Below are 12148 nucleotides of genomic sequence, written 5' to 3'. Positions count from 1 at the left end.
GAATTATTTATTTCAGCTTTTATTTCTTTCATCACATTCCCAGTGGGTCAGAAGTTAACACATTTAATTAGTATTTGGTACCATTGCCTTTAAATTGCTTAACTTGGGTCAAACGTTTTGGGTAGACTTCCATAAGCTTCCCACAATAAGTTGGGTAAATTTTGGCCCATTCCTCCTGACAGAGCTGGTGTAACTGAGTCAGGTTTTTAGGCCTCCTTGCTCGCACACGCTTTTTCAGTTCTGCCCACACATTTTCTATAGGATTGAGGCCAGGGCTTTGTGATGGCCACTCCAATACCTTGACTGTGATGTCCTTAAGCCATTTTGCAACAAATTTGGATGTATATGCTTGGGGTCATTGTCCATTTGGAAGACCCGTTTACGACCAAGCTTTAACTTCCTGACTGATGTCTTGAGATGTTGCTTCAATATATCCACATAATTTTCCTTCTTGATGAAGCAATCTATTTTGTGAAGTGGACCAGTCCCTCCTGCCAAAAAGCACCCCCACAACATGATGCTGCCACCCCTGTGCTTCACGGTTGGGATGGTGTTCTTCGGCTTGCAAGCCTCCCCCTTTTTTCTCCAAACAAACGATGGTCATTATGGCCAAGTAGTTCTATATTTGTTTCATCAGACCAGAGGACATTTCTCCAAGAAGTACGATCTTTGTGCCCATATGCAGTTGCAAACCGTAGTCTGGCTTTTTGATGGCAGTTTTGGAGCAGTGGCTTCTTCCTTGCTGAGCGGCCTTTCAGGTTATGTCGATATAGGACTCGTTTTACTGTGGATATAGATACTTTTGTACCTGTTTCCTCCAGCATCTTCACAAGGTCATTTGCTGCTGTTCTGGGATTGATTTGTACTTTTCACACCAAAGTACATTCATCTCTAGGAGACAGAACCTGTCTCCTTCCTGAGCAATATGACGGCTGCGTGGTCCATGGTGTTTATACTTGCGTACTATTGTTTGTACAGATGAACGTGGTACCTTCAGGCATTTGGAAATTGCTCCCAAGGATGAACCAGACTTGTGGAGGTCTAAAAAAAATAAATTAAAATGCAGAGTTCTTGGCTGATTTCTTCTGATTTTCCCATGATGTCAAGCAAAGAGGCACTGAGTTTGAAGGTACATCCACAGGTACACCTCCAATTGACTCAAATGATTTCCAATTAGCCTATCAGAAGCTTCTAAAGCCATGACATAGTTTTCTTGATTTTTCCAAGCTGTTTAAAGTCACAGTCAACTTGATGTATGTAAACTTCTGACCCAATTGAATTGTGATAGTGAGTTATAAGTGAAATAATCTGTCTGTAAAAAATTCTGGGAAAAATTCTTGTCATGCACAAAGTAGATGTCCTAACCGACTTGCCAAAACTACAGTTCGTTAACAAGAAATGTGTGGAGTGGTTGAAAAACAAGTTTTAATGACTCCAACCTAAGTGTATGTATACTTCCGACTTCAACTGTAGGCGTATTGATCCAAAGTGTAATAACTTCACCATGCTCAAAGTGATATTCACTGTCTACTTTTTCTTATTTTTACCCATCTACGAATAGGTGCCCTTCTTTGCAAGGCATTGGCAAACCTTCCTGGTCTTTGTGGTTGAATCTGTGTTTGAAATTCACTGCTCGATTGAGGGACCTTACAGATAATTCTATGTGTGGGGTACAGAGATGAGGTAGTAATTCAAAAATCATGTTAAACACTATTATTGCACACAGAGTGAGTCCATGTAACATATTACCCAACTTGTTAATCACATTTTGTATTCCTGAACTTATTTAGGCTTGCCGCAACAAAGGGGTTGAATACTTATTGACTCAAGACATTTTAGCAATTTTGAAAAACAATTCTACCTTGACATTATGGGGTATTGTGTATAAGCCAGTGACAACATAAAAATGGAATCCAAGTCAAACCACAACCTGGTGCGGCAGGGTAGCCTAGTGGTTAGAGCGTTGGGCTAGTAACCGGAAGGTTGCAAGTTCAAATCTGGCAAGGTTGGCAAGGTACTGCCCCTGAACAGGCAGTTAACCCACTGTTCCTAGGCCATCATTGAAAATAAGAATTTGTTCTTAACTGACTTGCCTAGTTAAATGAAGGTAAAATAAAACATAAATAAAAAACGTGGCCAAATCACACTATTCAGTCTTAAATATCTGTTGTTGCACAATACCTTATCAAAGCTTCTATTGATGCCACATGCCAGCTGAGTATCAGCTGAGCTGTGTGCGGGTGCACGCGTGTTCGACTTTAAAGGAGAGTCGAGACGGACTGATCTACTGATCTAGCATCATAAATAACTACTCAATATTTATAGATCACAATTTACCCATGAGTTTTGATGCTCTTGAACACTGCCAGTGTGTGTCGTGATGTGCGTGACTATGATGGGTAGTTTTAGTTTCACCAGTCCCTTACCCCCCTCTCTCTCCCCATTCCACTCTCTGTCTCTCTCTCTCAGCTGGAACTTCTGCTGTGAGGAAGGAGGTGATCAGGAATAAGATCCGAGCGATCGGGAAGATGGCCCGCGTCTTTTCTGTACTCCGGTAAGTGTGTGTTTGTCTCTATACGGTTTTATTGATGACGTAATCAACCTCTGTAAAGGTTTTTTTATTTTATTTTTACCTTTTATTTAACCAGGAAGGGCTCATTGAGATTTGAAATCTCTTTTTCAAGAGCTTCCGGGCCAAGATAGGCAGCACCAAGTCATTACACAATTACAGACAGACAACATGAAACACTACAAGTAATCTAGTAAAAAACCATAGAATTCACAAGAGTATAACAAAATAATAAAACAGCAAATTAAAAACATTGACAGGTCAGGGAATCCGTCTCAAGATCATTCATCAGTGATTTAAAAATACCAATCGGGACAAGTTCTTCCAGTTTAAAAGGCGTTCCAAGACGATGGTGCAGAGTACATAAAAGCCATTTTACTAAATTCAGTTCGGACACTTGGAACAGTTAGCAGGATAAAGTCCTGCGAACGAAGAGAATACCCACCACATTTCTGAACAATAAAAATAGCCAAATAAAATGGTAGTAAACCCAAAATGGCTTTGTAAATAAAAGTATATGAGTGACAGCCTACGAGTGACTAGAGAAGGCCAGCCAACCCTGGTGCAGTGGTGCATAAGGGTTTTTCAGTTTAAAATAAATCTCAAAGTGCCATGGTAAAGGGTGTCAATTGATCTCAAACACTGAGCGGTAGCATTCATATATGAAATATCCCCATAGTCTAGTAAAGGCATGAATGAAGCTGATACTAGCCCCCTGGCTTCAAAAGAAAAACAGGCCTTTATTCCTAAAATAAAATCACAACTTCAATTTTAAAAGAGGCCGTCATCAATTAAAATGCCAAGATATTTTTGAGGTTACAGTCTCAATCTCCTTGCCCTGACAGGTAGTAATGGGTGAAAGGTTCAGAGATTTATTTCTTGCTTTAGAAAACACCATTAGTTTAGTTTTGTCAGTATTGAGGATGAGCTTCAATTGACACAAGATATGTTGAACTGTATAAAAAGCCGTTTGCATGTTCTGGAAAGCTTTTGTGAGAGACGAGGCAAAACAATAAATAACAGTATCATCAGCATAAAAGTGAAGTTGCACATTTTTGCCTTAATTATTTATATAAATAGTGAATAAGAGAGAACCAAGTACAGAGCCCTGGGGCACACCATTACAGACAGTATTGATGAAAGACCTGCATACAGATTATATCTGGCCTTGGTTAGGTTCAGCTTTCAATCCAATCTTTCTACGGTGCCTCCCTTGTAACAACCATGCTTTTGAATTTGAAAATGTAATTTGTGTGTGTTGACAGAGAGGAGAATGAGAGTGTGTTACAGCTGAAGGGGCTGACCCCGACTGGGGCCTTGCCTGTAGGAGTTCTGTCTGGAGGACGGCAGACCCTGGAGAGCGGTACGTATACACACCTAAACCTACACACAAACATACACTTACACTCATACACTCTAACCTGAATTACTATGGCATCATGCTTTCTCTTTTGCCTGCACTCAAACTCACCAACAGACAAAATCTTCATCACCCCCCCTCTCTCGTTCTCTCTGACTCACACACACATACACCCACACTACTAAATCACTCTCTCCCTCTCTCTCCCAGAACGCACACTACCTCTCACTCACACACACCAATCCCACATTCTCCTTTTAACCGACAAAAATATATTTAAACCTCGATCAAGCTCTTAAACCAAAAACATTCCTGCACTCCTTCTGCACTAACCACTGTGACTGGGTGTATGTGTGACTGTCACTGTAAATCCTAGTACTCCTGTGTCGGGGTTGAGAGGGCAGGGGGAGGTTGGGGATGTGGTTGAATGATCATTGACTGACTGACTGGATTGATAACAAGTCACTGACTATAGATGTTTAACACTCTCTAAATGTATTGAGAACATACACTGCATGGCCAGTATGTGGACACCTGCTCATCGAACATCTCATTCCATAATCATGGGCATTAATATGGAGTTGGTCCCCTTTTGCTGCTATAACAGCCTCCACTCTTCTGGGAAGGCTTTCCACTAGATGTTGGAACATTGCTGCGGGGACTTTCTTCCATTCAGCCACAAGCATTAGTGAGGTCGGACACTGATTGGGCGATTATGGTTGGCTCGCTGTTGGCGTTCCAATTCATCCCAAAGGTGTTTGATGGGGTTGAGGTCGGGGCTCTGTGCAGCCCAGTCAAGTTCTTCCACACCGATCTCGACAAACCATTTCTGTATGGACCTCGCTTTGTGCCCGGGGGCATTGTCACGCTGAACAGGAAAGGGCCTTCCACAAAGTTGGAAGCACTGAATCGTATAGAATGTCATATGCTGTAGCGTTGAGATTTCCTGTCACTGGAAGGGGCCTAGCCCAAACCATGAAAAACAGCCCCAGACTATTATTCCTCCTCCACCAACCTTTACAGTTGGCACTATGTATTGGGGCAGGTAGCGTTCTCCTGGCATCTGCTAAATCCAGATTCGTCCATCGGACTTCCAGATGGTGAAGCGTGATTCATCACTCCAGAAAACGTGTTTCACTGCTCAAGAGTCCAATGGCAGCAAGGTTTACACCACTCCAGCCGATACTTGGCATCGTGCATGGTGATCTTAGGCTTGTGTGCAGCTGCTCGGCCAAGGAACCCATTTCATGAATCTCCCGACGAACAGTTGTTGTGCTGATGTTGCTTCCAGAGGCCGTTTGGAACTTGGTAGTGTTTCAACCGAGGACAAGACCATTTTTACACGCTTCAGCAGTCTGTGGTCCCGTTCTGTGCGTTTGTGTCACCTACCACTTTGTGTCTGAGCTGTTGCTGCTCCTAGACGTTTCCACTTCACAATAACAGCACTTACAGTTGACCAGGGCACAAATTTGACCATCTGACTTGTTCGAAAGGTGGCATCCTATGACGGTGCCATGTTGAAAGTCACTAAGCTCTTCAGTACGGGCCATTCTACTGCCAATGTTTGTCTATGGGGATTGCATAGCTGTGTGCTCTATTTTATACACCTGTCAGCAAGGGGTGTGCCTGAAATAGCTGAATCTACTCATTTGAACGTATGTCCACATACTTTTGACCATGTAGTGTAACTCACTATAGATTATGTTTAACACTGAATGCATTGAAAACATAATTCACTGACTATATATGATGTTTAACACTCTCTGAATGCATTGATTACTCACTGATCTGGTTCTGTTGGTAATGTTAACACTCTCTCTCTGTATGTTTTGGGCATGGCTCTACTACTCACGCTTACACAGCTACCGTAGAGGCAGAAGAGGCACGAGGTACGCAAGTCATTTGTCATCTCTCTCTCTCTTTCTCTCTCTCCCCTCCTCCCTCCTCAAAGTTTGAGCTTATTGTTGTTTATGTACATATTACCAACTCTACCTTCAACCCATCAGAGACTTTTTTTATTAATTATTATTTTGGACCTTACTGCTATTAGCCCATACAAAAACATTGAATAACAGATAGTTCCAAAAAAAAGATCAAGTTTGTTTTGAAGTGTCTCCCCTAAATCGGAGCGATATTAGAAAGATCAGGAAGTGTTGTTTTTTTTATTTTTAATGTTTACATGTATTTAACCCCATATTTTTGGCATTAAATAGTCTCTATATATACTGTACTTCCATTCATTTTTGTCAACTGGTACCGGGGACCTACAGACGAATCTTGTGAGGCCAGTGGGCATCCCCGGGCAAAACAACCGACATGTACATGTTTGTGAGAGTCATCTTTGCACAGAGGGGTCATATTAGTTTGTCGACCAAACGGTTCGGACCTTACAGACAGAAGTTGGCAGATCAGCTGTACCAACTTCAGCCGAGTCTGACACTTGTGGAGGTCGTAGAGAAAAATGGAGAACGCCATTGTGAGAGTCTCATTTTTCCATAATAGTTTGTAGGCCATTCGGACGCTTCAGAGGATTTTTTGAGAAGACCAATTTTCGGGATGTCTCATGGTCTGACAAACACTGTTCTAGCTCTGTCACCTTTCACCTCAGATGCGGAAGTGCGACATAGGCAGATGCGGTGGATTGAGTTGCATCCATTTAAAAAAAAATAATAATAATTAACGTCTCTAGCTTATTTATTATGCTAATTTTATTTCCCCGGGGGCACGGACATCAACCTTAGGGGGTTTAAGGTATTTTTTTTAACAGGGTTAAGTGCAGTTTTGTGGACAAAATGTTGCCCATTAGTCAGTATTGATCTACATAACCACCATGTAAACAGTGTTTCTCATTTTTTTTGTTAGCTTAACTAGCAACACAAAATATCAGGCTATTGACCTTAAAGTATCAGACTGTTTATGCCAGTTTGCTCCCCTCCACTCCTTCTTTCTCTACCCTCCACTCCCTCGTTCTCTCCCCTGCACTCCCTCTTTTTCTCTTCCACCTGGTCTCAATCGCTCTCGTTTGTTTGCCCATGCTGCCTTGATGTTCTTGAAGTAAGTGTCTTACCTCTAACCACCAAGTCTAACAACTAAACCTCTCTCGTCTGAGAAAAAAAGAAGAAACCCACACACTGCTCTTTCTAGTATCACAGTGATACTAACAAGAGCAGTGTGCAGGTTTCTTCTTTTTTCTCATGTTACCATGCACCTGCAACAAAGAGCTCAGATTGGGGAGTGCCATTTGAATAAAATATCAGACTACTTTACCATGTATTAGCGACTAAACATTACCATATTAAACTAGTTTACCATGTATTAGAGACTAAGCATGACCATATTAGACTAGTTTACCATGTATTAGTGACTAAACATTACTATGTTAGACTATACTACTTTACCATGTATTAGTGACTAAATATTACCATATTAGACTATACTACTTAACATGTATTAGCGACTGAACATTACCATATTAGACTATACTACTTTACCATGTATTAGCGACTAAACATTACCATATTAAACTAGTTTACCATGTATTAGCGACTAAACATTACCATATTAAACTAGTTTACCATGTATTAGCGACTAAACATTACCATATTAAACTACTTTACCATGTATTAGTGACTAAACATTACCATATTAGACTATACTAGTTTAACATGTATTAGCGACTAAACATTGCCATATTAGACTATACTAGTTTAACATGTATTAGTCGCCATATTAGACTATACTAGTTTAACATGTATTAGTGACTAAACATTACCCTATTAGACTATACTAGTTTACCATGTTTTGGCGACTAAACATTACCATATTAGACTATACTACTTTACCATGTATTAGCAACTAAACATTACCATATTAAACTAGTTTACCATGTATTAGAGACTAAGCATGACCATATTAGACTAGTTTACCATGTATTAGTGACTAAACATTACTATGTTAGACTATACTACTTTACCATGTATTAGCGACTAAATATTACCATATTAGACTATACTACTTTACCATGTATTAGCGACTAAACATTACCATATTAGACTATACTAGTTTACCATGTATTAGCAACTAAACATTACCATATTAAACTAGTTTACCATGTATTAGAGACTAAGCATGACCATATTAGACTAGTTTACCATGTATTAGTGACTAAACATTACTATGTTAGACTATACTACTTAACATGTATTAGCGACTAAATATTACCATATTAGACTATACTACTTTACCATGTATTAGCGACTAAACATTACCATATTAGACTATACTAGTTTAACATGTATTAGCGACTAAACATTGCCATATTAGACTATACTACTTTACCATGTATTAGCGACTAAATATTACCATATTAGACTATACTACTTTACCATGTATTAGCGACTAAACATTACCATATTAGACTATACTAGTTTACCATGTATTAGCAACTAAACATTACCATATTAAACTAGTTTACCATGTATTAGAGACTAAGCATGACCATATTAGACTAGTTTACCATGTATTAGTGACTAAACATTACTATGTTAGACTATACTACTTAACATGTATTAGCGACTAAATATTACCATATTAGACTACTACTTTACCATGTATTAGCGACTAAACATTACCATATTAGACTATACTAGTTTACCATGTATTAGTGACTAAATTACCATATTAAACTATACTAGTTTATCATGTATTAGCAACCTAACATTACCATATTAGACTATACATATGACCACTACCTAGTACCTTATCCTTTCTCTTTACCCATATACCTCCCGTACCCAGCATCATCCCAACCTAGAGTTGTATCCCCCTTACCCTCTTTATACCCTGCAACTGTGATGTGTGTTGGGTTCCTGCACTGATGCTAAACTCTACATCTCTCCTCCAGCCATCCAAGGGTTCAACCCGCAGCATAAGATCCAGTCCTTTGAGGAGGCCCGAGGTCTGGACAGGGTCAATGAGAGGATGCCCCCCCGCCAAGATGCTCCTCCCCCTTCCAACAACCTTACAGCCAGCGCCCCACCCGACAAGAATGGGACCAACACACAGGCCTAGACACCTGGCCCACCTCCCTCACTCTCTCCCTCTGTTTTTCCCTCTTCTCCCTTTTTCTCTTGTGCCTTTCTCCCTCTCTGCTGTCCTCTCTTTTTTCACTGTCTCCCCTTCCCTCTTCTTCTCCTCTTCGTCTCCTCTTCTTTCTCTCCTTTCTTTTCTCCCTCTCTTCCTCTCCTTCTCTCCCCCTCTTCTCTCTGTGAGGGGCAGTAGGATGGGTCTTTCTTACTTGGCCTCCAGAGAATCAGTCCAACATCATGTTTATTTATTTCATCTAGAATGAATCTAATGTCATCAGTTTAAAAGTGGATCTGAACAAATGACACATGATGATTAAATCTACAGTGTACATTTCTATAAATGATACATAACGATTCAATATACAATGTACATTTCTATGTAGACTGGCCCTAGGCTGGGGCTTCACTGCCGTATTAAATAAAAGGCAAATCCATTTTGTAATTTTGAGTTGATATTTGGGATAATATTCAGAACACATTTTTATCTGTACTTTGTGTGCTTGGCAAAGGAAGACCTGTGCTGTAACTCATATAAAGGTCTTTACTCATCTAAGATATAAAGTATCTCGGCTATGGTACCTAAAATATGAAGTACCTACGCTATGGTGCCTAAGATAAAGTTTAAAGTACATTTGCCGTGTCTGTTTGTGTCCCACCCAAAAAGAGCAAGCAAGAGCACTTGAGTAAAAAAGAATAATCGATTGGAACCTCCATTGCATTAAATCCATCCTTTCTTATGCCAATGATAGTGTGACAGAGTATTGACATTTATATTATATATGTACATTATAAATGTTCCCTTCTCTCAATGTGATTTTGACTTTGTTTTTTTTATTTTTTTTTATTTTTACGAAAAGTAGAATTAGGCGTTATACCTAGATCAGCCAGGGGGGGGTGAAGTAAAGATGAGAGTTGTCTCTTTGCGAAGATGTCAGTTGGTTACCAGTGGAGGAGTTGAAGATTGTGTGTGTGAGAGAGAGAAAGATGTATGAGTGAAAGGTTTGTGTGTGGAGAGGATGGGAGTAGGTGGATGATGACTAAGTGGAGGTGAGTCTGCGAGACGAGTGGCTGTTTGGAGTGTGGGTTTTTGGTTGTGGGGGAGGGGGGCGTTAATAGAGAATGGTGTTGTGGAGGTGTACTGTATGAAAGGGGGTGGGAGAGGGGGGCCGGGGCCTCATTTTGTTTCTGACTTCTGTTCCAGCTCCTCAACATATCTCACAGAATGTACAGAGATTGTTTAATCAAGGTTTTTCTTAATAGCTGAATAAAAAATATATGTTTTTTTTTTGTCAAGTACTTGTACTGCGAGGCCTCTGATTTCTGTAGATGTATCACTCCATTCAATAAAAACTGAAAAGGAACAATTTTGTTAACTTGTAGAATTTGTTGAAAACAAGTTTTTCTTTTATACATTAGCATTCTACAAAAAAAAATAAACACAGCTTTATTTTATTCATATTTTATTCATTTTCTAAACTCTGCATATACACTGTAGGGTTGGGAGGTAGGGGTTATGGGTCTGGTCCTTGGTTCGATGTGGGATTGGAATGTTAGTCATTTCTGATGTTCCACAGGGAAAAAAGATTGCTCTACTGTTTTGTGAGACTAAGAGATATAATCTCTCTTGGTCAACCTCAATCTTGGGTAACACATTAACATGAATTAAGAACTAATACGTTACAGAAGACAAAGATCCCAATCGATCAATCATTAACCACATTTACAAGATCTCTGATAATGTACATGGATTTATCATGAAAATAATATTTCCAGTTTCTGAGTATTAAAAGCCATAATATGTATTGTGTGTGTAGGCTGTTGCGTCTGTGTATGGGGGTAGGGAGGCAGTAGATACTAGGAGATTCTCATTGCAAATGATAGGGTTGGTTAGGGTCAGGCTTGTCTCTATACTGATGCTCTATAGTAAAGCTAGTGGTGACTAAAGGATACGAAGGAACATACAGATAGAAGAATATGTGTACGATATGATATAGGATAAGTTAGTATGTGAAATGGATAGTTAGGGAGTGATAGTTTGGTGTTGTGTGGTATTCTTTGTTAGGCAGTGCAGCGGTTCCTGTTTCCTGTCTGACGGATAAGGTCACTTCCTGCTAGAAAAGTTGAACGTTTTTCTTCAGATTATTCCGTTTCCATAGCGACAGGCGGTCGAACTCAGCAATGGGCATTCCGAACAGACGCTCAAAGTCCTCAGGAGAAAGGTGTCTCTGAGGAGAGAACACACAAACACTTAGTAACACACACACACAAACTAACACATTTCAGTTGTAACACACATATGACATACGTACAGTTGAAGTCGGAAGTTTACATACACCTAAGCCAAATACATTTAAACTCAGTTATTGACAATTCCTGACATTAAATCCTAGTAAGAATTCCCTGTCTTGGGTCAGTTAGGATCACCACTTTATTTTAAGAATGTGAAATGTCAGAATAATAGTAGAGAGAATGATTTATTTCAGTTGGGTGAATTCTGGCCCATTCCTCCTGACAGAGCTGGTGTAACTGAGTCAGGTTTGTAGGGCTCCTTGTTCACACACGCTTTTTCAGTTCTGCCCACAAATCTTTTATAGGATTGAGGTCAGGGCTTTGTGATGGCCACTCCAATACCTTGACTTTGTTGCCATTTTGCCACAACTTTGGAAGTATGCTTGGGGTCATTGCCAATTAGGAAGACCCATTTGTGACCAAGCTTTAACTTCCTGACTGATGTCTTAAGATGTTGCTTCAATCTATCCACATCATTTTCCTCCCTCATGATGCCATCTATTTTGCGAAGTGCAGCAGTCCCTCCTGCAGCAAAGCACCTCCACAACATGATGCTGCCACCCCCGTGCTTCACGGTTGGGATGGTATTCATCCCTAGGAGACAGAACGTGTCTACTTCCTGAGTGGTATGACAACTGCGTGGTCCCATGGTGTTTATACTTGCGTACTATTGTTTATACAGATGAACATGGTACCTTCAGGCATTTGGAAATTGCCCCCCAAGGATGAACCAGACTTGTGGAGGTCTACAATTTTTTGCTGAGGTCTTGGCTGATTTCTTTTGATTTTCCCATGATGTCAAGCAACGAGGCACTGAGTTTGAAGGTAGGCCTTGAAATACAT

The 12148-nt window shown here is 40.1% G+C and overlaps 2 protein-coding genes across 4 annotated transcripts in view; one reads left to right on the top strand and one right to left on the bottom strand.

Annotated features, from left to right (window-relative positions):
• ppp3ccb (protein phosphatase 3, catalytic subunit, gamma isozyme, b) overlaps positions 1-10380 on the top strand; it is a 31669-nt gene extending 21289 nt beyond the window's left edge. Inside the window, exons 10-13 of one of the 3 annotated variants that reach the window (XM_024380928.2) lie at positions 2470-2554; positions 3835-3932; positions 5792-5818; positions 8842-10380. In XM_024380928.2, coding sequence (XP_024236696.1) covers positions 2470-2554; positions 3835-3932; positions 5792-5818; positions 8842-8999 — 368 coding nt within the window. In that variant the 3' untranslated portion in view covers positions 9000-10380. Of the gene's footprint in view, positions 1-2469; positions 2555-3834; positions 3933-5791; positions 5819-8832 lie in introns of all 3 variants that reach the window. The other 2 variants (XM_024380927.2, XM_024380929.2) reach the window with 2 other exon arrangements.
• Positions 10381-10746: 366 nt separating this feature from the next.
• LOC112219577 (dematin-like) overlaps positions 10747-12148 on the bottom strand; it is an 8692-nt gene continuing 7290 nt past the window's right edge. The window contains exon 16 of the mRNA XM_042302163.1: positions 10747-11241. Coding sequence (XP_042158097.1) covers positions 11128-11241 — 114 coding nt within the window. The 3' untranslated portion in view covers positions 10747-11127. The remainder of the gene's footprint in view (positions 11242-12148) is intronic.

The sequence above is a fragment of the Oncorhynchus tshawytscha genome, linkage group LG20 (assembly GCF_018296145.1).
Source record: "Oncorhynchus tshawytscha isolate Ot180627B linkage group LG20, Otsh_v2.0, whole genome shotgun sequence".
NCBI lineage: Eukaryota > Metazoa > Chordata > Actinopteri > Salmoniformes > Salmonidae > Oncorhynchus > Oncorhynchus tshawytscha.
Note: the sequence above shows the minus strand (reverse complement) of the source record. Positions and strands in the feature narration are given on the sequence as shown.